Source organism: Capra hircus, chromosome 8 (assembly GCF_001704415.2).
Source record: "Capra hircus breed San Clemente chromosome 8, ASM170441v1, whole genome shotgun sequence".
Taxonomy (NCBI): domain Eukaryota; kingdom Metazoa; phylum Chordata; class Mammalia; order Artiodactyla; family Bovidae; genus Capra; species Capra hircus.
The window spans coordinates 28,482,627-28,510,414 of NC_030815.1; the positions used below are offsets into that span (position 1 = coordinate 28,482,627).

Sequence of the window (27,788 nt, forward strand, 5' to 3'; positions counted from 1 at the left end):
TGGCAACCCACTCCAGTATTCTTGCCTGGAGAATCCCACGGACAGAGGAGCCTTGTGGGCTACAGTCCTTGGGGTCACAAGAGTCGGACATGACTTAGCAACTAAACCACCACCACCACTACCACACTACAAATAGCAAATTACCTTCACACAGAACTATGTGAACAAAAAACATCTGTGTGTGGGGAAATTCATTGTTATTCTTTACGCTCAGTGCAAAACAAAACAATATATCATTTCTTATTTGCCAAACTGGCAAAGATTCCTAGTTTTGATTTGCTTTTACTTGTGATATATGTACTGACACCCAAAGCCAATGAGGATGGGGCAAAGCAGGTGCTTGTATACACTCAATGTAAACATGGGTTCTGAAAAAATATTCACAGCTTTAAAGACGCACACATCACTTTAAAAGAGCTATATCTTTTGAACCCCAAAAATCTGCATCTTGAGCTCTATCTTCAGAATACAATCAACTCCATGGTCAAAGACTTAATTGTAAGATATACATACTAATTTTTAACAGTGAAAATGGACACAGTCTGAATATCCAATAACGGGAAAACATTTAAATACATTTAAGTACATTCACATGATGGAATATTACATGGCTTATTAAAATAATTGACAGCTTAAGTATCAATCTCATTCACCCAAGTGCTGAAGATCATCTTTGATTCATCTCTTTCATACTTCACATACAAATCATCAAAAATTCTGTAAGTTTTACTGTCAAAATGCAAATAAGTCCAGAATCTTACCTCTCTTTACTCCTACCAGCCCCCTCAAGCCACTATCATCTCTGGTCTAAATTAACTCTTAGCAACTAACTGGTCTCTGTTCCCATTTTTGCATAACCATTGTCTATATTTCAATACATGCTTATCTGATGCAAATATAAACAATGTCATTCTGCCTCCAAAAACAGAATACAAAACTATATATATATCATACTTCCAGTTTTATTTGTCAAAATATTCATAATGTTTATATATGGATGATGATGGCATTACAAAAAATTATCTTTGTTTCTTCTGTTTTTAAAGTTTTTCTTACTGAGAGCATGTTTAATCAGAAAACATAAACTAAAATGACACTTGTAAAAAAATTTTACACAAAGTTGCACTGTATGATTCAAAGTATTTAAAGTAATATTTAAATATATAATCTATCCAAAGGTGGTGGTGGTAGTGGTGGTTGTTAGGTTGTTAAGTCCTGTCTACTCTTTGCAACCCCAAGGACTGCAGCCCGCCAGGCTCCTCTGTTTCTGGGATTTCCTAGGCAAAAGTACTGGGGTGGGTTGCCATTTTCTTCTCCAAGGGATCTTCCAGATTCAGGGATTGAACCCACATGTCCTGCACTGCAGGTGGATTCTTTACCACTGAGCCACCAGGGAAGCCAAATCAAAGGTTAGCACTCACACTCAATTAAGAAGCATGATAGCAACTTCAGCCATGAAATTAAAAGACACTTGCTCCTTGGAAGGAAAGCTATGACAAATCTAGACAGCGTGTTAAAAAGCAGAGACATTACTTTGCCAACAAAGGTCTGTACGGTCCAAGCTATGGTTTTCCCAGCAGTCATGTATGGATATGAGAGTTGACCATAAAGAAGGCTGAGCACCAAAGAACTGATACTTTTGAGCTGTGGTGTTAGAGAAGACTCTTGAGAGTCTCTTGCACAGCAAGGAGACCAAACCAGCCAATTCTAAAGGAAATCAGTCTTGAATATTCACTGGAAGGACTGATGCTGAAGCTGAAGTTTCAATACTTTGGCCCCCTGATGCAAAGAGCCGACTGATTGGAAAAGACCCTGAAACTGGGAAAGACTGAAGGCAGAAGAGGAGAACAGAGGACGAGATGGTTGGATGGCATCACCAACTCGATGGACACGAATTTGAGCAAACTCTGGGAGATGGTGAAGGACAGGGACCCTGGCATGCTGCAGTCCATGGGGTTGCAAAAAGTTGGACACGACTGAGTGACTGAGAAAAGTAACCAAAAAAAAACAAGAAGCATGATGGGCTTCCCAGGTGACACTAGAGGTAAAGACCTCACCTGCCAATGCAAGAGATGTAAAGAGACATGGGTTCAATCCCTGGGTCGGGAAGATCCCCTGGAGAAGGAAGTGGCAACCCACTCTAGGATTCTTGCCTGGAGAATCCGTGGACAGAGGAACCTGGAGGGCCATGGTCCACAGGGTCGCAAAGAGTCATACACAAAGTGACTCAGCACAGGTATGAAGCAGCATGATAATTACTATTCATAAAGGACAAATAAAAATGGGGAAAGGTGTCTTAAAATTATATATGAGTATCTATAGTTTAAAAAAAGGAAAATATCACAATAAATTTAAAAGAAAATGTATTTTATTTTATATGTATTTTTCTCTTGTGCCCAGACTAACATAAATGGGGAAAAAAACTCTTTGTCAATCTTCTAGCCTCTAGCCTGAGTCTTCTGCTAAATTATTATTTTTAAAAAAATTATCTGAGAGCTTTTGTTTTCTTAATTCTTTTTTCTCTGACCTTGAAATATAATTGACTACCCTATAGGTCTCAATGGTATAAGTCATTAGAAAGATAAAAAATACATATATGGGATTAAAGTTAAAAAATGATAAGACTTTTAAATTAAGTAATGATGCTAATAATCCTACTTTATGAAAATGGGTTATATGATAGATGTTAATTATTGTTATAATCATGGTTCATCAACTAAAAAATGTTTAAATTTTTTAAAGTAAATGAATTTGAGGGCTCTTTTGTGTAAAAGATTACTAGAGAATTTGTCTATTTATTCAAAATTAAGTAAATAAATGACTTCATTGCAACATTCCCGTTCTATAACTGAAGAGTACTGCAAATAATATTAATAATATAAAGGTTAGGATACTATTAAATAAAAAGAGGGCAAATATTCATAAAATGTGACCTTTTGCCACAATTACTCCAAAATATATTCACCAATTATTTCCTGTGAAATCTGAAAAGCATACCCTTTTTTCTTCTTACTTCTTTCCTATCCATAGTGTAAGCATAATTAAGTTTTGAGATAGGAAAGTAATAAACCACAGAGTTCATTTTCTGTTAAAAAAGACACAAACAAGGTAACGGCAAAACAGCTGCAAGAAGGCAAAGGATGAGACAGGGAGCAGGGACGAGGCACAAGCCTGAGACCCTGAGAAGCTGCTCCAGCTCTGAGAGAGGAGACACAGGACAATGGACGTCAGCAGAGGATGGAAAACGAGGGTGAAAAGGACACAGGAATAAGAGTTGGGTTAGACAAAGGAACTGGTATATGAGGGATCTGTGTGAATAAAAGAATATCTCAAGTGCAAAGAGGAATACCACCAATGCCAATACCACAGCATTCTCAAGGCCTTCCATTTTCCTAGTGTTAATCAGTTCTATCAGGTACACTGAAATACTGAAAAACAAAGCATCTGAAATAGCCCACTGGTCTCCCCAAATAATACTGACCAGGTTGGGACCAGTTACAGGTACCAGTATTATTTGGGGAGACCAATGGGCTATTTCAGATGGTTTGTTTTTCAATATTTCTATGTAACTGATAGAATTGATAGGAATATTATCCTTTTTCAAAGGAATACCTCAAGTGCAGAGGAATACCACAAATGCCAATACCACAGCATTCTCAAGACCTTCCATTCATTGAAACTGCAAATCACAGGTCCCTATTCTAAAATGAACTATACTGACCAATTATTCCACTGTATATGCAGATGCAAATAGTAGCGTTACCATGTGACTAAATTCAATAGAAAATTTATTGAGTTTAGGGTATGTACCAGAACTAGATCTATCATGGCCTTGCCAGGAATTCAGCCTTGTTCTTCAAATCTATAGTATCTTTAAAACTGATACAAATCTAATGCCCATTGTAGATGAATAACTAAATAAACGCAACTTATTTACAGTATGGAATTCTGTGCATCAATTAAAATAATATATGAATAGACCATTTAAGCCTTATTGTTTAAAACTCAAAGGGTAAAAGATTATTTTAGTCGAGAATCCCCTGGAGTATAGATCAAACTAGTCAACCCACTATGGCACCCCACTCCAGTACTCTTGCCTGGAAAATCCCATGGACGGAGGAGTCTGATAGACTGCAGTCCATGGGGTCGCTAAGAGTCAGACACGACTGAGCGACTTCACTTTCAGTTTTCACTTTCATGCATTGGAGAAGGAAATGGCAACCCACTCCAGTGTTCTTGCCTGGAGAATCCCAGGGACAGAGGAGCCTGGTGGGCTGCCATATATGGTGTCGCACAGAGTCGGACACGACTGAAGCGACTTAGCAGCAGCAGTCAACCCGCTAAGAGTCAGACACGACTGAGCGACTTCACTTTCATTTTTCACTTTCATGCGTTGGAGAAGGAAATGGCAACCCACTCCAGTGTTCTTGCCTGGAGAATCCCAGGGACAGAGGAGCCTGGTGGGCTGCCGTCTATGGGGTCACACAGTCAGACACAACTGAAGCAACTTAGCAGCAGCAGCAGTCAATCCTAAAGGACATCAACCCTGAATATTCATTGGTAGGACTCACGCTGAAGCTGAAGCTCCAATATTTTGGCCACCTGATGTGAAGAGCTGACTCATTGGAAAAGACCCTGATGCCGATAAATATTGAGGGCAAGAGGAAAAGAGGGTGACAGAGGATGAAATGGCTGAATGGCATCACGACTCAATGGATATGAATTTGAGCAAACTCCAGGAGATAGTGAGGGACAGCGAAGCCTGGTGTGCTCCTGTCCATAGCGTTGCAAAGAGTCAGATATGAACTAGTGACTGAACAACAACAATTTTAGTCTTGGCAACACAAAACTCGGTATGGTTTTAAGTTGTTTACTTCCAGTCAGTGCCATGTACCAATAAATACAAGATTCTTTCTTGGAGATGATCCTCACCAGGGGTTTTCCAGTGGTGCACACTGGTATAGTGTGTAGGCTGTACTGTGCTTAGTTGTTCAGTCATGTCCAACTCTGTGCCACCCCATGGACTGTAGCCCACCAGGCTCCCCTATCCGTTGGGATTCTCCAGGCAAGACTACTAGAGTGGATTGCCATGCCCTCCTCCAGGGGATCTTCCCAACCCAGGAATCAAACTTGGGTCTCCCACTGCAGGCAGATTCTTTACCAGCTGAGCTACCAGGGAAGCTCACCGGAACTTAATGGTGGTTATCTTGAAGTCATCTAAGATGGCAGGTTAGAGTAAGAAAGCCATACCCCAATTTGTTCTTTGCCATGGGCTTGAGTCATAATCAGCTCCTTTTGGCCCCAGATTTTTACTCTTTCTCTCTCTCTGACCTTTCTTTTATATTCATAAGCCAACTAATTCTTTCCTGAGTTCCTTTCTTTCTTATAATACCTTGTTCAAAGCTCAATGTCGAAGCCAAAATACATCAACCACTTTCCCTAGAACTACAGGGAAAGTTAGCTTCCTAAATTATCACAAGTATAGCTTTATCAAATGTCTGGCCATGGCTTACATGAATTTCTATCTTTCTACTTCTGATACCAATTTTCTCACCACAAACTGCCTGATCTTTTTGCCAGTGCCTCATCCTTTAGGTACTGTCACAGAAGCAACCCATTTTAAGGTACACTTTTCTGTATTAGCTCCTATAAGTACTGTAACCACAGGTCAACTCTCTCACTGAAGTAACAATGTTTTTTGTCAATCATTCTTTCACCTACTCCATTAACACAGAGAGTATACCAGTAACCAGAATCTGCGCTCAATTAAACATAAAAACACATAAGGCAGGATCCCAGATAAAATGCTTAATTTAAGTAGTTACTATATTTAAACATAAGCTTACTCAAAGTCATTGAAAAAATTACATTAGAAATGTAGCTTTTGTTGTTTTACAGACTACCCATACTAAATAAAGGTTGCCTGGCAAACTTCCTCAGAAGTGTAGTAGCACTAAAGATACTATAGGCCAGGTCAACAATATAAAACATCTCAGGGAGGGACTGGGGAATAAGGAAAAATGAACAAATCTTTAATTTGCTATACTTTTTTCCATACTATGGTTCCCATATTCATTTGTCTATAGTTCCCAATAAGAGAGAGATACGTTATTATTTAACCAGAGTTTCTATTTTCAGAGTATGCTCCCTTCACTGCCTTCAGAGTTCTTAGAGACTTTACAACCATTAAACTAGTTCTATTAATTCAATCGGCAATAGAGCTTATCTTTCCTAAGCCGTTTGGCTCTAAAATGTTTCTGCATAATGGAAAGCACATTACAGTAAAGTGTCCATTTTCATGCCTAATGGGTCTGTGACAGATCGAGATGGCCCTGTCCTCCACACTAGCTCTGTCCAATAGATCTTTCTGTGATGACAGGTGCTTTCTGTGTCTGTGCTGCTAATATGGCAGTCACTAGACACATGAGGCTACTCCATACTCGAAATGTAGATATACTGACTGAGGAACTGAATTTTTTATTTTAATTCATTTAAGTAGATACATGTGGCTAGTGGCTACCATATTAGTACAGCTCTAATGCTAAATTACATACATTGGAAATACTACACACTGAAAATACATTTATGCTGATTCTCAGCTATACGTAACTGGTTCATAGCTTTTATCTCACTCCAATATCTACTCTATAAATTTGGATAACTTGAAAGATAATATGGGCAACACATCTATAAATATGACCTCTCATTTTTTCCTTGGCCTCTTCATGTCCTCTATTTAATCCCATTCCATACTCAAACTCTGAACCTTTTATCCCATAATTTGCTCTGCATCCAAAAGCACTGATTCAGGTATCCTGCTTTATTATATCAAGCAAATTTCCTTTCCCATTTACTGTTTAACCTAATGATCAGTCTCAAAGGAGCCCTCCAGTTATATTTTTACCTAGCACACTGGTCATATTTCTATTGTTGATTTATCTCCCTACCCTTTACAATAACTATTTCAGATCTTCTCTACTCTTCAACTATTTTCCTCCTCCGAATTCCTTCTTTATTCAATAGGTATGAATCTGCCTCCTCCACAAGGAAAAAAGAAACATCAATGAGAAAGTTTGTCCTCTAATGCCCTCATCTAATACTCTTTTTCTACATATAAGTGTCCCTCCTATCTAAAGCCAATCCTCCACTTTACTCTGGCTCTTATCTTTCCCAGGTCATCTCAAGAACTTTACACCAGAGGTTCTCAGAGTGAGGGTACCCTTATGGCTACCCTTATACTTCCCAATAATAAAGACATCCACTGTACAAAATGCTAAAGAAAGTTCTTAAAGCAGAAGGAAAATAATACTGATGAAAATATAAGACTTATAAAAAGAAAATATGGTTCAAATATGGTAAATATGTGGGCACTGGAACAACTCAACATCTATTCAACTCATATCAAATCATATATAAAAATTAACTCAAAGTGAATCATAGACCTAAAAGTAAAAGCTTAAAGCATGAATTGGCTAAAGGAAAATATAGGCAAAAGTCTTTCTGCATCACAGTAGGAAACATTTCTTAGGTAAAAGACAAAAATTAACCATAACATTTAAAATTTTTCAAAATTTAAAACTTCTACTTGAGAAACACTGTTAAGAAAATTAAAGGCCAATCACAAAATGGAAGATAACATTCTCAATATGCATCCAACAGAGGACTTGTATACAGAAAATAGAAAGAATTCTATTTTGGAATGGAATAAGAAAACAAAAACTCCAAAGCCTGTAATATCAAATGTTCTGAACATATATTTCACAAAGAAGACATTCCTTTGGGACCCCCATGGACTGCAGCCCACCAGACTCCTTTGTTCAAGGAATTCTCCAGGCAAGAATACTGGAGTTGGGTTGCCATTTCCTTCTCCAGGGGAACTACGTGACCCAGGGATCGAACTGGGGCCTCCAGCATTACAAGTAGATTCTTTACCATCTGAGCTACCAGGGAGGCCCCAAAGAAGACATATGAATGACTAATTATAATAAATATACTAAAAGATGCTTAACATCATTAGTCATCAGTGAAATGCAAAATCAAATCAAGAAAGATACCACTACACACTCACAAGAACAGAGAAAAAGACTGACAATGTCAAGTATTCACCAGGATATTCCAAGGGCATTGGAAACGCAAAATCATGCAGCCTCTTTGGAAAAAGACCTTGGCAATTTCTTAAAATTTTAAATGTACTCTTAAATTTGACCCAGAATTTCCACTCCTAGGTATTACCCAGGAGTAGTCAAAACATATATCCACATAGGGATTTGTACAGGAATGTTCTTAGCAGCTTTATTCATAATGGCCCTAAATGAAAACAAACTAAATGCCTATCAATAGGTAAATGGATAAATAAATTTCTGTATATCCACATAATGGAATACTACTCAACAGTATAAAGAAACAACACAGATGAATTTCAAAAATGTTACATCAAATGAAAGGAGTCAGACACAAAGAGTACATACTGTCTGATTCCATTGATGTTACGCTCTAGTAAAAGCAAATCTAATTTAGAGTGATACTGGTACGTGGCTGCCAGGCTATAGCAAGAAGAGTGTTCTTTAAAAAAAAGGGAATTGAATGCAAAAGAGTACAACAGAAATTTGGGGGATAAAAAATTACTATTGTCTTGACTCTGATGGTACTTACACGTATGTACACATTTGCCAAAATACACCAAACCATGCTTATTTTTCCCTCAACTAACTTTTAATCCACTAGTATCTTTTCCCAACGTTCAAATCATTCGCTACGTTTTTAATTTCAATGACTATCTTTTCATTTCTTGCCTTATATTTACCCACGTCTTACTTCTTAAAGCATTTAAAAAACACTTAAACATCTCTCAATACTTTAAGTATTCCTGCAACCTCAGATGTAAATTTTCTCATTTGATGTACAACTCACTTCTTTACATAGTTTGTAATGTTGAATTTTCCATAAAAGTCTTTTGTGTGTTCTGTGAGTTACAGAAGTATCCTTGCTGAATATGTTGTTTACTTCTAAAACATCACACTGCTTCTACAAGAATTGGACCATTCTAAAGATAATTCCTCAGTTGAATAGCCCTTGGACATAAAAGTAGGATATACTAAGACCCTACACCCAGCCTGGGGTTCTAGTTTCTTTGTGACTTCTCTGCTACTCCACATCCAGAAGTGAAGTGTGAGTCTCTCAGTCATTTCCAACTCTTTGTAACTCCATGGACTGTAGCCTGTCAGGCTCCTCTGACCGTGGGAGTTTCCCAAGCAAGAATACTGGAGTGGGTTGCCATTCCCTTCTGCAGGGGATGTTCCTAACCCAGGGATTGAACCTGGGTCTCCTGCATTGCAAGCAAATTTTTACCATCTGAGCTACCAGGGAAGTCATATCCTGAGTAAAAATAAAATCCCCTGTAGCTAGTAGGAAGGGGCTTTCTAGGCTGCATTTTCCTAGAAGGCAGCCTTTCCAGACCCTATGGTACTCATGGGTAGCTCTTTTTAGTCCACAGGGCTTGAAGCCTAGATTTCGCTAACACTATGACTATCAACTTCAGTCTCCAGTTAGGTTTGCACATCCCAATGAGCCATTTAGACTTCACCTCCTCTTACCATTTGCTTTTGGATATCTTCTTTATTTCCAGTACATGAACACGTTCCTCACCTTGTTTTAAGCTTGGCTATACACCCCATTCACTGGATCAGAGCAAGAGAGCAAGAGAGTTCCAGAAAAACATCTATTTCTGCTTTATTGACTATGCCAAAGCCTTTGACTGTGTGGATCACAATAAACTGTGGAAAATTCTGAAAGAGATGGGAATACCAGACCACCTGACCTGCCTCTTGAGAAACCTGTATGCAGGTCAGGAAGCAACAGTTAGAACTGGACATAGAACAACAGACTGGTCGAGGCTGTATATTGTCACCCTGCTTATTTAACTTATACGCAGAGTACATCATGAGAAACGCTGGGCTGGAAGAAGCACAAGCTGGAATCAAGATTGCTGGGAGAAATATCAGTAACCTCAGATATGCAGATGACAGCACCCTTATGGCAGAAAGGGAAGAGGAATTAAAAAGCCTCTTGTTGAAAGTGAAAGAGGAGAGTGAAAAAGTTGGCTTAAAGCTCAACATTCAGAAAACGAAGATCATGGCATCTGGTCCCATTACTTCATGGGAAATAGATGGGGAAACAGTGGAAACACTGGCAGACTGTATTTTGGGGGGCTCCAAAATCACTGCAGATGGTGATTGCAGCCATGAAATTAAAAGACACTTACTCCTTGGAAGGAAAGTTATGACCAACCTAGATAGCATATTCAAAAGCAGAGACATTACTTTGCCAACGAAGGTCTGTCTAGTCAAGGCTATGATTTTTCCAGGAGTCATGCATGGATGTGAGAGTAGGACTGTGAAGAAAGCTGAGTGCCAAAGAATTGATGCTTTTGAACTGTGGTGTTGAAGAAGACTCTTGAGAGGCCCATGGACTGCAAGGAGATCCAACCAGTCCATTCTAAAGGAGATCAGTCCTGGGTGTTCACTGGAAGGACTGATGCTGAAGCTGAAACTCCAATACTTTGGCCACCTGATGTGAAGAGTTGACTCACTGGAAAAGACTGTGATGCGGGGAGGGATTGGGGGCAGGAGGAGAAGGGGACGACAGAGGATGAGATGGCTGGATGGCATCACCAACTTGATGGACATGAGTTTGAATAAACTCCGGGAGTTGGTGATGGACAGGGAGGCCTGGCGTGCTGTGATTCATGGGGTCGCAAAGAGTCGGAAACGACTGAGCAACTGAACTGACTGACTGACTGATACTCTCCATAACTGATCTGTTATATTCTATCCAAAAGTTTCTACTCCACATGTTTGGAGTAAGAAATCTTTCATGATAGCGAAACCCTGATACCAAAAAGTGAAAAGGACAATATGAGAGAGAAAAACTACAAGGTGATCACGATTACAGTACCAAGACTGAAAAGTCCTAGGTTAAAAATCTTAAACTGAGTGAGGCAAAGTAGTTAAAAAAATAATAACAATAATCTCAACCAACTTGCGTTTACTTCAAGAATGCAAGGCTGGTTTACCATTAGAATACTTATGTAATTCAGGGGTCAGCACACTTAACAGCTTCCCTGGTGGCTCAGAGATTAAAGCGTCTGCCTACAATGCGGGAGACCTGGGTTTGATCCCTGGGTTGGGAAGATCCCCTGGAGAAGGAAATGGTATCCCACTCCAGTATTCTTGCCTAGAGAATCCCATGGATGCAGAAGCCTGGTAGGCTACAGTCCAGGGGGTCGCAAAGAGTCGGACACGACTGAGCGACTTCACTTTCTTTCACTTTCACTTTGTATGCCACATAGAATCTATCACTTATTCTTCTTTGATCTTGTTTAATTTTTTGTTGTTTATGAACCTTTAAACAGGTAAAAGCAATTCACGGCTCACAAACTATACAAACACAGGGTACAGGCAAGAGTTTGCTAATTCCCGATATATTTCAACTTGCTAAGAGAGTAACAGAGAAAAATCATGACTGTTGAGACTTCCCTGGTGGCTCAATCAGTTAAGAATTCACCTGCAGTGTAGGTGACCAAGGTTCGATCCCTGGGTCAGGAAGACCACCACCCCCCCCCCCCGCCTCCGCCCCAGAGAAGGAAATGGCAACCCACTCCAGTATTATTGCCTGGGAAATCTGAGGGTCAGAGTTACCTGGCAGAGCACAATCCATGGGGTCACAAGAATCAAACACAACTTAGTGATTAAACCAACCAACCAACATTGTACTCCGTAGATGCATAAAATATATTCATAATATCCAATATCCATTCATGATTTTTTAAATTATGCATAATCTAGGAAGGTAACTCCTTTAACCTGATAAGGATTATAAACTTAGAGCAATTCATAGCAACCTATACCAAACTTACTTCTTAATGAAGAAATTTAAGAAAAAATTCTTAAAATTGTCTTTACTTCTCAACATTGTATCCCAGCCATTGCAGTAAGGAAGAGAAAATAAAGGATTAAGGCTTGTAACAGAGAAACAAAACCAGTACTAGAGAACAAATAATATGATGATCTACATAGAAAATCCTTTCTGGAAAATACAGATAAAGTACTGGGGCTTCCCTGGTGGCTCAGATGGTAAAGCATCTGCCTGCAATGAAGGAGACCCAGGTTTGATCCCTGGGTTGGGCAGTTCCCCTAGAGAACGAAACGGCAACCTACTCCAGTATTCTAGCCTGGAGAATCCCTCAGATAGAGGAGCCTAGCAGCCACAGTCCATGGATTCACAGAGTCAAACATGACTGAGTGACTAACACACACTACATAGAAAATCCTTTCTGGGAAGTACAGACAAAGTAATAATAGAATTTACAAAGTTATTTAGCAATGTGGCTGAGGGTAAGACTAATGTATCTATTTATTTAAGAGCCAGTTACTTGGTTGAGCTTAGTCTGTGAAAGCTCTTGAAAAAAACTAAATTAGGCAAGATTTCTTCCAGAGAAAGCTTTATCTTGGTTTCTACTTAGACATTACTGACCTGAGATTATCCTATTCAGGTTATTAGGCAATTCCTTAATGTGGGAATCAAGGGGTCACAGTCTAGCTGCTTGTGGGAGTCTAAATCTTTGTCTCCTACCTCCAGCACTAGCGGAGAAGGAAATGGCAACCCACTCCAGTATTCATGCCTAGAGAATCCCACGGACAGAGGAGCCTGGCAGGCTCCAGTTTGTGGGATCGCGAGTTGGACAGGACTTGCTAACTTTCTTTTCTTTCTTTTCAGCACTAGTTTTGGAATTTACCTGCAGGGTAAGCTGAGCAACCATTCACAATGCTAACTGTGATTTCTACCCTCTGGGCTTTGTGGGAGTTTGATATTTGTCCTTGGAGATTTCCCTTACTCTTTAGTGCACCACTATAATGAAGTGTTTTATCCAAAATCTAGCTGTATCATGAAGGAAGGCCATTCTGAGCACCAAGCCCAAAGTATGATTTATAAAAACTTTAATCATTTTTCTTTCTATAAGAAATAAAATGGCAAAATGTAAACAGTGGTGTTATTAGATGATAAGTTATGGGTAACTTGTTTTCTGTATTTTCCATATCTTCTATTCATGATCTTACTTTGTTTTTACAAAGAAGCAGCAGCAATAGTTTTTTTTTTACTTGTATTTATTTTTCAATATAAATTTATTTAATTGGAAGCTAATTACTTTACAATATTGTATTGGTTTTATCATACATCAACATGAATCTGTCATGGGTGTACATGTGTTCCCCATCCTGAACCCTCCTCGCACCTCCCTCCCCATCCCTTCCCTCTGGGTCATCCCAGCGCACCAGCCCTGAGCACCCTGTATCATGCATTGAACCTGGACTGGTGATTCGTTTCACATATGATAATATACATGTTTCAATCCCATTCTCCCAAATCATTCCACCCTCGCCCTTTGCCACAGAGTCCAAAAGACTGTTCTATAGATCTGTGTCTCTTTTGCTGTCTCGCATACAGGGTTATCGTTACCAGCTTTCTAAATTCCATATATTTGCGTTAGTATACTGTATTGGTGTTTTTCTTTCTGGCTTACTTCACTCTGTATAATAGACTCCAGTTTCATCCACCTCATTAGAACTGATTCAAATGTATTTTTTTAATGGCTGAGTAATACTCCATTGTGTATATGTACCACAGCTTTCTTATCCATTCATCTGCTGATGGACATCTAGGTTGCTTCCATGTCCTGGCTATTATAAACAGTGCTGCAATGAACACTGGGGTACACGTGTCTCTTTCAATTCTGGTTTCCTCGGTGTGTATGCCCAGCAGTGGGATTGCTGGGTCATATGGCAGTTCTATTTCCAGTTTTTTAAGGAATCTCCACACTGTTCTCCATAGTGGCTGTACTAGTTTGCATTCCCACCAACAGTGTAAGAGGGTTCCCTTTTCTCCACACCCTCTCCAGCATTGATTGCTTATAGACTTTTGGACTGCAGCCATTCTGACTGCAATCTGAAATGGTACCTCATTGTGGTATTGATTTGCATTTCTCTGATAATGAGTGATGTTGAGCATCTTTTCATGTGTTTGTCAGCCATCTCTGTTTATTTCTTTGGCCCATTTATTGATTGGGTCATTTATTTTTCTGGAATTGAGCTGCAGGAGTTGCTTGTATATTTTTGAGATTAGTTGTTTGTCCGTTGCTTCATTTGCTATTATTTTCTCCCATTCTGAAGGCTGTCTTTTCACCTTGCTTATAGTTTCCTTTATTTTTTTTAAAGTTTTATGTGTTTGTTAGCCATCTGTATGTCTTCTTTGGAGAAATGTCTGTTTAGTTCTTTGGCCCATTTTTTGATTGGGTCGTTTATCTTTCTGGTATTGAGCTGCGTGAGCTGCTTGTATTTTTTGAGATTAATTAATTAATTAAAACAAAGAATTAATCTGCTATTAATTGCTTCATTTGCTATTATTTTCTCCCATTCTGAAGGGTGTCTTTTCACGTTACTTATAGTTTCCTTCATCGTGCAAAAGCTTTTAAGTTTAATTAGGCCCCATTTGTTTATTTTTGCTTTTATTTCCATTACTCTGGGAGATGGGTCATAGAGGATATTGCTGTGATTTTTGTCAGAGAGTGTTCTGCATATGTTTTCCTCTAAGAGTTTTATAGTTTCTGATCTTACATTTAGATCTTTAATCCATTTTAAGTTTATTTTTGGGTATGGTGTTAGAAAATGTTCTAGTGTCATTCTTTTACACATGGTTGACCATTTCCTCCAGTACCACTTGTTGAGGAGATTGTCTTTTCTCCATTGTATATTTTTCCCTCCTTTGTCAAAGATAAGGTGTCCATAGGAATGTGAATGTTATATCTGAACTTTCTATTTTGTTCCATTGATCTATATTTCTGTAGTATAGTCTGCAGTCAGGCAGATTGATTCCTCCAGTTCCATTCTTCTCTCTCAAGATTTCTTTGGCTATTTGAGGTTTTTTGTGCTTGCATACAAATTGTGAAATTATTTGTTCCAGTTCTGTGAAAAATACCATTGGTAGCTTGATAGGGATTGCACTGAATCTATAGATTGCTTTGGGTAGTATACTCATTTTCACTGTATTGAATTTTCCAATCCATGAACATGGCATATTTCTCCATCTGTTTGTGTCATCTTTGATTTCTTTCATCACTATTTTATAGTTTTCTATATATAGGTCATTTGTTTCTTTAGGTAAATTTATTCTTAAGTACTTTATTCTTTTTGTTGCAGTGGTGAATGGGATTGTTTCCTTAATTTTTCTTTCTGTTTTGTCATTGTTAGTGTGTAGGAATGCAAGAGATTTCTGTGTATTAATTCTATATCCTGCAACTTTACTATATTCATTGATAAACTGTAGTGATTTTCTGGTGGTGTCTCTAAGGTTTTCTGTGTAGAGGATCATGTCTTCTGCAAACAGTGAGAGTTTTACTTCTTCTTTTCCAATCTGGATTCCTTTTGTTTCTTTTCCTTCTCTGATTGCTGTGACTAAAATGTCCAAAACTATGTTGAATAGTGGTGAGAGTGGGTACCCTTGTCTTATTCTGACTTTAGAGGAAAATGCTTTCAATTTTTCACCATTGAGGATAATGTTTGCTGTGGGTTTATCATACATGGCTTTTATTATGCTGAGGTATGTTCTTTCGAAACCTGCTTTCTGGAGAGTTTTAATCATAAATGGGTATTGAATTTTGTCAAAGGCTTTCTCTGCATCTATTTACATAATCATATAGTTTTTATCTTTCAATTTGTTAATGTGGTATATCACATTGATTGATTCGTGAATACTGAAGAATCCTTGCATCCCTGGAGTAAAGCCCACTTGATCATGATGTACTCAACATCACTCATTATCAGAGAAATGCAAATCAAAATCACAATGAAGTACCATTTCATGCCAGTCAGATGGCTGCTATCAAAACATCTACAAATAATAAAGGCTGGAGAGGGTGTGGACAAAAGGGAACCCTCTTACACTGTTGGTGGGAATGCAACTTAGTACAGCCACTATGGAAAACAGTGTGGAGATTCCTTCAAAAACTGCAAATAGAACTGTCATATGACCCAGCAATCCCACTGCTATGAATACACACCAAGGAAACCAGAATTGAAAGAGATATGTGTACCCCAATGTTCATCACAGCACTGTTTACAATAGCTAGGACATGGAAGCAACCTAGATGTCCATCAGCAGACAAATGGATAAGAAATTTGTGGTACATATACACAATGGAAAAGAATGCATCTGAGTCAGTTCTAACGAGGCAGATGAAACTGGAGCCTATTATACGGAGTGAAGTCAGAAAGAAAAACACCAATACAGTATATTAATACATATATATGGAATTTAGAAAGATGGTAACAATGACCTTATATACAAGACAGCAAAAAAGACACAGATATAAAAAACAGACTTTTGGACTCTGCGGGAGAAGGCAAGGGTGGGATGATTTGAGAGAACAGCACTGAAGCATGTATATTACCGTATGTGAAATAGATGACCAGTCCAAGTTTGATGCATGAAACGGCACTCAAAGATGATGCACTGGGACAACCCAGAGGGAGGTGAGAGGGGTTTGGAGACAGGGGGACACATGTACAGTTGCAGCTGATTCATGTCAACGTACGGCAAAAAACACAATACTGTTAAGTAAATAGCCTCCAATCAAAATAAATTAATTAATTAACAACAACAAAAAAAAGAAGTTTTATATACAGGACACACAAAAAAACCTATTTAAGTGTTATTGGAAAGCACAAACGGATATTTATCAAGCATAAACTTACTTTTTAAACAGTATCTTAATTCTCATAAAAATCTCATAACTTTAGTATCATTATCTATAATTTTGCATAAGAGGAAACTGAGGCTCAGAAAGCCTAAATTATTTGCCAAAGTGACAGCACTGGGATTTGAAATTGAAAATACTTGTTCTAAGGCCAGTGCTTTTTCCAATGAACCATGCTGCGTCCCACAAGAGAACATTTTCACATACCACCTGCTAGTTCTAATTAAGAGATGGTAATTAAACAATTCTCCACTCCTGACAATAATATTTAAGCTACTGGTATTTTAAAGAAATTAATATCAACAGCTTTTTATCTGCTGGAAGATACTATACCTTATATAATTTATATATATTTATACCCGATATAATTTATAATATATAAAAAATATAAACTATAATTATAGCTTATAATTATACAATTATAAGCTATTTCAAAAAGAAAAGATTCCAATATGAGTTAAAAGGTTTTTCAAAGCATGGCTATTACTTTATCTATTAATGGGATATGGAGCATAAAAATGTTGTTCAGTGGCCAATATACTTATAAAAACATTCAACTTGATGAGTAATCAAAGAAATATAATTCTAGTAACAATGATACATTGATCAAATTGACCAAAAAATGCTTTAACAGTATCAGTAACAGCCAGCTTGAGTAAAAAGTGAAATTTTCATGCATTTTAGGAGAGAATGTTAAAATTTGCTATACGCCAATTGATAATATTTACAATTTAAAATATATGTCAGTGTGTGTGTGTGTGTGTGTGTGTGTGTGTGTGTGTGTGTGTGTTAGTCACTCAGTCATGTCCAATTCTTTGTGATCCCATGGACTGTAGCCCACCAGGCTCCTATGTCCATGGAGTGCTCCAAGCAAAAATCCTGGAGTGGGTTGCCATTTCCCTTCCCCGATATGTCATTGTAGACCTAGTAATTCTTTACCTAGGAATTAATGCTAAGGAAATAATCACAATATGTGTAAAAAGATTTAGCTGCAGTGTTGCTTATCTTAGAATTACTTATAATGGCAAAAAAGAAAAAAATAATAAAGAATAGGGAGCTGAAATAAACCTAGATCTTAAGAAATTAGGTTAATGATTTTTAATTTTTTTTTTTTTAAATACCAGTTTCTATATTTATAGGCCAGGAGACCCTGAGCAAGTCCATTGAACTCTTTCAATTTCATCAAAAAGATGGTAACAATAACAGTACCAATTTCACAGGAAGTAGTTTAAGAATGAAACAAAACAATTCAGAGACCACAATATAGAGACCACAGTACAGAGCCTGGCATGAGTATGCTGCCTATCAGTAATACAGTCAATGTAAAGAAGATGGATGTAAAATCTGAATCCCTAGGTCTATAACTTACTAATGACTGTGCAAATTATGTGTCTCCTTGTATCTCAGTTTTAATATTTACAAAATGAGAATAATCCCATCAAGGATTGTGAGTTCTCAACAAATTTTGCCTATTTTATTATTAGCATTCATGTTAGTAGTTAACTATTAGAATAAAAATATATTATTTTTATAATTAATTATACACCCACTCTGAGTTGCTTACTGTTTTTAGGGATGATACATAATACCTACCGTGCAGGCTGTGTCACATTATGTTGGTTTTCCTGGAATTAGTTGTTCTATTCCAGTGTGTATATTCTCACCAGCGAAAACTTCACAAATAATATAATCATAAACTAAACTTCCATTACAATTTACAAGCAACATTTCCAAGAGGTATAACAGTTCTAAACCCATTAATGAAGTTTTCCAAGTGACAATTATTTTATTATAACTTCTTTTTTCCCTTCTAAACACCTTTCCCACCAACAAATGACAAGGAGAACAATTCTTTCTGATCTCCTCAAACACACCCTTAATATAAGATTCAGAGAGACTCAAAACCTTTCAAATCCAAAAGACACATGGATTTTCAATATTTGGAGGGCATAAAACAAGAAAAAGAACTAAAGAAAGGAGGCAATAAGGAAGATAAAGAATAAAATTATTACTGGAAAAATCTCTACTTGGTTCCCAACTAACAAAGTCTACTTCTACATTTTTAATACATGTGTATACAAGTTTGGAATTAAAGTCCCAGAGCCATGTCTCGTTTCATCCTTATAAGCTCACACAGAATAAAATTTTGTATCTTAGGATCACTTCCCTATTCAAGAGATATACATGATTCCCTCAAAGACTCACACCTGCAGGAAGGAAGGGACTCCTGCAAGGGATGTTTTCCTACCTTCACAGCTTCTCCAAGAGTTTGGTTTTTGTCAGCTTCCTCACTGGAATGTAATTCAAGTCTATAATTCAACTCCTGTAGTTGCTGTGCTTGCTCATTCAGTAACATTTGAGCCTGCTGTTCCCGAAGTAACGCATTATTCAGTTCTTCACATGCACTTTCAAACTTCTCATGGGTGATCAATTTCTGAAAAAAAGAAAGAACACTTATTCATAAGCTAATTGCAGTATTGTTTATTTAATATTCAGTACTCTGTTTCCTAACATACGGAGAATACAAACATCTACAAATGTCTGACACATGACAAAAGTATAATTCATTTTTCTTAATTTCCTAAATCAAGATAAAAACCATCACTCAGGTTTTTAAAGCACAACAGCTATATTGCCAAAGTTATCATTTTTACTCCAATAAAATCTCAATAAGGACTGATGCTGAAGCTGAAGCCCCAATAATTTGCCCACCTAATGCGAAGAGCCAGCTTATTGGAAAAGACCCTGATGCTGGGAAAGATTGAGGGCAAGAGGAGAAGCGGGCAACAGAGGATGAGATGGCTGGATAGCATCACCAAACTCTGGGAGATAGTGAAGGACAGGGAAGCCTGGGGTGCTGCAGTCCATGGGGTCACAAAGAGTCAGATATGACTTAGCAACTGAACAACAACAAGCACTTCAAGTTCTAAGTAAATCCATAATGCTCGGTTTAAATCTGGATACAAGAGCACTTTTTATAAAGATAATGATTGTTAAAACTAAAGCTTTTAACAAGTTCCTATGCTTTTAAAAGATTACCTAGAAGTCTGTGTTCAGTTTATGCTACCATTCAGGTTTCCCTGGTTAAACTACCCTCTCTTGAGAAGAGCCCTTACCACACCATACCTCTCTGACTCCTACTACTATTCACACTATCATACCATCTTCTTGTATTTTCATCAACACCATGATCATTATCTAAATTCACCTCATATAGTTATTCACTTTTTTACTGCCTGTCTGCACCCTTCCACCAACCACACATTTAAGGACCTGAGCTCCAAGGGGCATAGACCTCCTTCAGCTTGCCCACCCACCACACAAAGGAGAGTCTGGGATTCAGTAGGTATCTGTTGTATAAAAGAATATGAATTCATTATAAACAACAGCCAATAAAAATCTGCACTGTAATATACAATACAGCGTTTACAATATTATGACTGCTCTGGAATCACTGACAGGTCTAGACAGAGGTCATCCCTTAAGGGGTATGGAATCAAGGGCAGGACATACTTGTATTATCTCCTGCGCACAACATGTAAACAAATGAAAACTAGTTACAACAAATGGCAAAAGACATCTTGATCTTGAAGTACAAAGAACAGAAATGTTTCACAAATGATGTGTAACATGAGAAATATACAGAAAACAGAAAGAAACCATGCAGGTCTCTAAATCACACTAAGTATATATACATCTATTTAAGACTGATAACTTCCATTGTTCAGTTGAAAAGAATTTAAAGTGTCAACTTTTTAACATCCCTCTATTCCCTAAGGCCACAGCACTTCTCTAGGTCTTGTGAAAAAATACTTTTGTACTTCTACCATTTACTTGTCACGCTGCTTTAAATTATTGCTCCTTGCCATCAGAACATTCTGCTCTTTACAATCCACTTGGCCTCTATAAATGACAGTCTTCATTCTTTTGCAGGACTTCTTCCCACTCCTCCAAAATGCGTCCTTTACCTAAAAACTTAGCTAACTTTAGCCCCTCTCTTGTCCACGTATCCCTCCCAAAGATTGGCTCAATTCTGTTCACTCTTCTATGAATAAATAGGGTCAAACAAGTATAGCAATGCAGAATAAGAAAGAGATAGTGTGTGGAAGCAGTTGTATGGAGCTAAGAAAATCTAAAAAAGAAAAAGATGTTTCAATGCCATTCTCCCAAATCATCCCACCCTCGCCCTCTCCCTCTGAGTCCAAAAGACTGTTCTATAGATCTGTGTCTCTTTTGCTGTCTTGCATATAGGGTTATCATTACCATCTTTCTAAATTCCATATATATGTGTTAGTATACTGTATTGGTGTTTTTCTTTCTGGCTTACTTCACGCTGTATAATAAGCTCCAGTTTCATCCACCTCATTAGAACTGATTCAAATGTATTTTTTTAATGGCTGAGTAATACTCCATTGTGCATATGTACCACAGCTTTCTTATCCATTCATCTGCTGATGAACATCTAGGTTGCTTCCATGTCCTGGCTATTATAAACAGTGCTGCAATGAACACTGGGGTACATGTGTCTCTTTCAATTCTGGTTTCCTCAGTGTGTATGCCCAGCAGTGGGATTGCTGGGTCATATGGCAGTTCTATTTCCAGTTTTTTAAGGAATCTCCACACTGTTCTCCATAGCGGCTGTACTAGTTTGCATTCCCACCAACAGTGTAAGAGGGTTCCCTTTTCTCCACACCCTCTCCAGCATTTATTGCTTGTAGACTTTTGGATTGCAGCCATTCTGACTAGCGTGAAATGGTACCTCACTGTGGTTTTGATTTGCATGAAAAGATGTTGAGCATCTTTTCATGTGTTTGTCAGCCACGTGTATGTCTTGTTTGGAGAAATGTCCATTTAGTTCTTTGGCACATTTATTGATTGGGTCATTTATTTTTCTGGAATTGAGCTGCAGGAGTTGCTTGTATGTTTTTGAGATTAGTTGTTTGTCCGTTGCTTCATTTGCTATTATTTTCTCCCATTCTGAAGGCTGTCTTTTCACCTCGCTTGTAGTTTTCTTTGTTGTGCAGAAGATTTTAATTTTAATTAGGTCCCATTTATTTATTTTTCTTTTATTTCCAGTATTCTGGGAGGTAGATCATAGAGGATCCTGCTGTGATGTATGTCGGAGAGTGTTTTGCCTATGTTCTCCTCTAGGAGTTTTATAGTTCCTAGTCTTATGTTTAGATCTTTAATCCATTTTGAGTTTATTTTTGTGTATGGTGTTAGAAAGTGTTCTTTTCTAGTTTCATCCTTTTACAAGTGGTTGACTAGTTTTCCCAGCATCACTTGTTAAAGAGATTGTCTTTAATCCATTGTATATTCTTGCCTCCTTTGTCAAAGATAAGGTGTCCATAGGTGCATGGATTTATCTCTGGGCTTTCTATTTTGTTCCATTGATCTATATTTCTGTCTTTGTGCCAGTACCATACTGTCTTGATGACCGTGGCTTTGTAGTAGAGCCTGAAGTCAAGAAGGTTGATTCCTCCAGTTCCATTCTTCTTTCTCAAGATTGCTTTGGCTATTCGAGGTTTTTTTGTATTTCCATACAAATTGTGAAATTATTTCTTCTAGCTCTGTGAAAAATACCATTGGTAGCTTGATAGGGATTGCATTGAATCTACAGATTGCTTTGGGTAGTATACTGATTTTCACTATATTGATTCTTCTGATCCATGAACATGGTATATTTCTCCATCTATTAGTGTTCTCTTTGATTTCTTTCACCAGTGTTTTATAGTTTTCTATATATAGGTCTTTAGTTTCTTTAGGCACATATATTCCTAAGTATTTTATTCTTTTCATTGCAATGGTGAATGGAATTGTTTCCTTAATTTCTCTTTCTATTTTCTCATTATTAGTGTATAGGAATGCAATGGATTTCTGTGTGTTGATTGTATAACATCATATAAGAAACGAATCGCCAGTCCAGGTTCGATGCAGGATACAGGATGCTTGGGGCTGGTGCACTGGGATGACCCAGAAGGATGGTATGGGGAGGGAGGTCGGAAGGGGTTTCAGGATGGGGAACACATGTATACCCGTGGCACATTCATGTTGATGTATGGCAAAACCAATACAATATTGTAAAAAGTAATTAGCCTCCAATTAAAATAAATAAATTTAAATTTAAAAATAAAAAAATAAAAAATAAAAAGATAATGGGAGTTAGGTTTTAAAGGACAAGTGTCAGTAGATGAACATGGTATTCCAAAAGAATACAAGTACTGAAACACTTTCAGCAGGTATGATGTATCCCCTTATGTTACAATTTTAGACTAAGTTGAAGAAACTATTCTGTTTGTCTCCTACACACTTTGACTGAATTAAATGAAAGATGATGGTTTGAGGCACTTTCCCCAATTTTTTAAGAGGAAAATAACATCATTTTGCCATTTATACTGTTTAGTATAATAATCCTTTATTAATATAGCTAGATATGAACATCAACCACTATAGTGAAGTGGTTAAGAGTTTGAGTTTTAGAGTCAGAATTATGAGCTTCAAATCCCATAATTTCCACATACTGTGTGACTTAGAGCAAGTTACTTAGCTGTTCTGTATCTTACATCCTTTACCTGTTGAAAAAACAAAGGATAAAAGTACTATTGAACTATTATTGACATGAGAGGACTAAATTAATCAGTTAGGGTCAGTACCTGATGTACGACAGTCAATATGATCATAAAATGTTAGAAATCATCACAACGTTATACTACATGATTGTATGCCAAATATAAAAAATGTCATATCTCATTCCTTCAATTATTACTTCAATCAATCCTATTTTTATCTCTACACTTCAGTGAAAGTAATTCACACTAAACATTTCTTGGTGCACATTCTTTGCATTTTCTGCAAACAAGTTATTCAACTAAATTTTATTTGCTCTAGCAGTTAACCATATCATTTCCTATGTTTCAGTCACAGTCACGTTTTAACAGGGCTATGAGCTCTGCTGACAGACAATCAGTACTCCTTTAAGCATCTGATGTAACTTTTTTTTTCTCAGTTTTCTTTACTGAGATGATTTTAATGATTCTATGCTTTTTATTTAATTAACATATAACATTGCTTAAGTTTAGGATATATAACACATTGATTTGAAACACCTCTAAACTGCAAAACAAATACCACTGCAGCATTAGCTACTCTATCAAGTCACATAATTATTCATTTTGTGATGAGAACATTTAAGTTCTAGTCTCTTAGAAAGTCTGAAGTGTATTGTTAGGGCATGTTAGAAGGAAAGTTTTCGAAAGAAATTCTATTGAGGGGACTAATTTATCTGAAAAATATAAAAAAATAATAAAAACAAACATGCATTTGCTCTCTGACATTTTATGTACATATTATATGTATACAATATATATTTAATATCAGAGAAGCACTTACCGAAGCAATGGTTTTTAAAATCATATATACTTACAGACTGCTTAAATTCATTTAATTGCATTTGGAGACCCTGGGTTTTGTCAAGCTCCTTCTTCACTTCATTCAGATTCCGTTTCAGCTCTGTGACCTCTAAGCGCAGTGAGCGACGCTCCACTTCTGCTGCATGCAGCCTTTGTGTAAATCCAAATATTTGCTTCTGTAATGATGCTGTGCTTTTCTGTTGTCAAACAAGAGCAATTTTACAAGAAGTCACGACAGATTTTCTAAGTCCACAGCAATGACCATTTTCCCAAATTAAATGTAACCTGGGATACCCAGATAACAATATCAGCTCTACTAAAACTTGTTTAAGTGAAAGCTTTTTTATGTGACCAATAATGTGCCTTACATGTAATAAAGGAAAGAAATAATCTACACGACTATAAAATGTAATAATCAATTAATCCTTACACAATTCTGTTGTAGTATACTTACAGAGAAGAGTAAATTCAGAACTCATGCCAGAACTTTTTTTTTTTTTAAATTTTAAACTCTTTAATTCTTACATGCGTTCCCAAACATGAACCCCCCTCCCACCTCCCTCCCCATAACATCTCTCTGGGTCATCCCCATGCACCAGCCCCAAGCATGCTGTATCCTACGTCAGACATAGACTGGCGATTCAATTCTTACATGATAGTATACATGTTAGAATGCCATTCTCCCAAATCATCCCACCCTCTCCCTCTCCCTCTGAGTCCAAAAGTCCACTATACATATCTGTGTCTTTTTTGCTGTCTTGCATACAGGGTCGTCATTGCCATCTTTCTAAATTCCATATATGTGTTAGTATACTGTATTGGTGTTTTTCTTTCTGGCTTACTTCACTCTGTATAATCGGCTCCAGTTTCATCCATCTCATCAGAACTGATTCAAATGTGTTCTTTTTAACGAGAACTCATGCCAGAACTTTTGTATTTTGATATTATTGACACTTATTTGGAGGTGTTTCATTTATCATATTAAATGATTACATGAAACCTAAAAGAATTTGCATATACTTGTGTGCAACTACAAATAAACTTGATTTTGAATTAAATTTACAAGTTCTAAAATCCCTATTTAAGGAAATTGCATACATACCAAAATGGGCACATGGCCCTGCAGACCATATTTCAGGGCCAATGTGTTTACTTTATGAAGTCCACGGGCCAGCCTCTGAACCAGGGAGTCTTTTTCTACATATGTAATACTCCTGTTGTTGTGCAAAGGTATACTGTCCATTGCCAGACTAATTTTATCCATGAGTTTTGCGAAAGAATTCTTGGCTGCCCCTATAAGTAAATGTCCACAAATTCTGGAATTTGGATCTTCAAAAGAAAAAAAAAAAAGGCACAGAAAAACGGGACTTGTTGCATGTTCATTTCACAATACTGCCAATCACAACATAATGAAAATATTTTCTCAGTTATATAATTCCTACTAACCAATAGCAATCCATTCAAGAAGCTCCCTCTGGTATTAATTTTCACTGAGTAGGAAACAGCTTACCTACTAAATAATGTACCTAAAGAAAATCTGCATGTATTTACAGTATTCCTACATACTAAACACTATGACACTAAAAAGTCATCATCAATCTTTTGTTTTAAAAGCTAACAAATTCATTTTCTATTTATAGCTACTGAAGCTTATTACCGTAATGTCACACTATTTATGTTATCAGAAAATATAATTTTCCTTATTCCAAGGCAATTAAAATTTTACAACTACAATTACTCATTTTCCCAGAGGATTTTGGTAATCATTTCTCTCATATAATGGACTTAAGGTCCCAGCATATCCAACATGGCCTGCTAGCTGCTAGATTCATCAGGTCTGTAATTAATAATTGTGTTTAATGTTGATAAATAAAATTGTCAGTGTTCTTTCTACTAATTGGTATTCCAGACAATGGTTAATAGGTTTATTTATGCCTTAATAAAAGTCGTGTAATTTAGTTTTCCCTCTGCTGGGCAGGTCTTCATCTGTCGTTACTTCTCTTACGATACTATCCATGTAAAATGAAAAACAGGAAGAGACTGTTTAAATAAAGGAGTATACCACTCTACATTTCAAGCTCCTCTGCTGGTGGGAGTTAATTTAAATCTTGTCTACACATCAGAAGAGGAAAGAGTATTTGGCCAGTTTTCTCCAAGGGAAAAGTGTTTCATGATTCTAAGAACACACATGGCTGGGCACTGGAGAGCGGCACTGACTGAGAAGCTGGGCCATCAGTGGTTTTCTGTGTCAGAAACAGTCGTCTCACAGAAGCCCTATGTTCAAAAATTTGAGCCTGTTTTATTTCTTTAATCCTCAGTTTATGAAAGGAAAGATTAATTTTTCAATTTATGCAGCAGTTAGAACCAGAGAACCACATTGCTTAGAAGTTACATGTAAACTAGAAATTGTTAATTGGATAAAAGTATAAAACTCTTATAAAACATCTACATGGATAAAACATCCTTCATGTAGAACTGATTTCTTTCAGCTGTTGATGCTTTGTCTTCTAAGAACATAAGGAAAAGTAAATTTAAAATATGTCCTCTGTCATAAATATGTTCTCTGAGAAGCCCATGGACAGAAGGCACACAAAGTATGATTACAATACACAGTTCTTTTCATAACAGATTCCTTAAATAAATCATGAATAAAAAATTTATTAGCTTTATGTAGAATAAACACATAATGCAGAACACTGTAAGTTACAAAATTACAGGATGTATTTAACAGGTTAAATAATTCAATAAACAGTAATTTATTTATTTATTATTAATATTCAATATAACACATCAATTCTGATGTCTATATATGCACTCCCTATTTCTCTAGCAAGCTTGCAACTCCTTAATTATTTTCATCTAGTAAACTTTTTTTGTCTTCACAGTGCCAGTCTAGTATATATAGGTATTTTTAACAGGTTTGTTGGATTAAGTTATATTTCTTTTTGATTCTATAGTAGCTGCAACAATGTTGAATACAAGAATGCATTCAATGATACCAAGAGAAGTTAATTAACATTAGCTTTTATAGTACATCAAAAGTTATTCTTTCTAAATAAACGAGATTAAAGGCTCATTGTTAAGAAATTTTCAGGAATACAAAGGTAATAAACCTTTTACCCTTTAGAAGACAAATCAATTATAATTAAATTTTTAAGAATGGTAGGGTTTTTTTCCTATATCACAGCAACATGTTGTGTAGACACTAACTACTCTGAGAGGTGAAATGAAGTGGCAAAATAATTTCACAAGGCATTCTTTTGAATTTTTAAGAAGTGGGAAAGAGGCATACACTCCAAGTTTCTGACTGCTACTTTCAATGAATTACAGAAAGCATATTATTTTATAAATAATTTATGCTTTGATGAATAAGAAGTTTTTACAATTTACTTCGCATCATACAGTATAGAGTACAATTAATTCAATATTAAATAAATGAAGAAACAAAAACATCCTCTAGTGACATAGTTGTAGAACTATTTGTGTAATGAAACAGAAATAAGGGGGAAAATAAAGTCACTGAAATTCCTCATGTCTAAACTTGTCTAGACTGTTTAAACTGTTTGACTTGT

At 36.8% G+C, this 27,788-nt stretch overlaps 1 protein-coding gene across 1 annotated transcript in view; it reads right to left on the reverse strand.

Annotated features, from left to right (window-relative positions):
• The window catches only part of CCDC171 (coiled-coil domain containing 171), a 351,122-nt gene that overhangs the window by 167,114 nt on the left and 156,220 nt on the right, over positions 1-27,788 (reverse strand). Inside the window, exons 19-21 of the mRNA XM_005683650.3 lie at positions 25,319-25,545; positions 24,231-24,413; positions 19,056-19,241 (exon numbers count right to left, since the gene is read on the reverse strand). Coding sequence (XP_005683707.1) covers positions 19,056-19,241; positions 24,231-24,413; positions 25,319-25,545 — 596 coding nt within the window. The remainder of the gene's footprint in view (positions 1-19,055; positions 19,242-24,230; positions 24,414-25,318; positions 25,546-27,788) is intronic.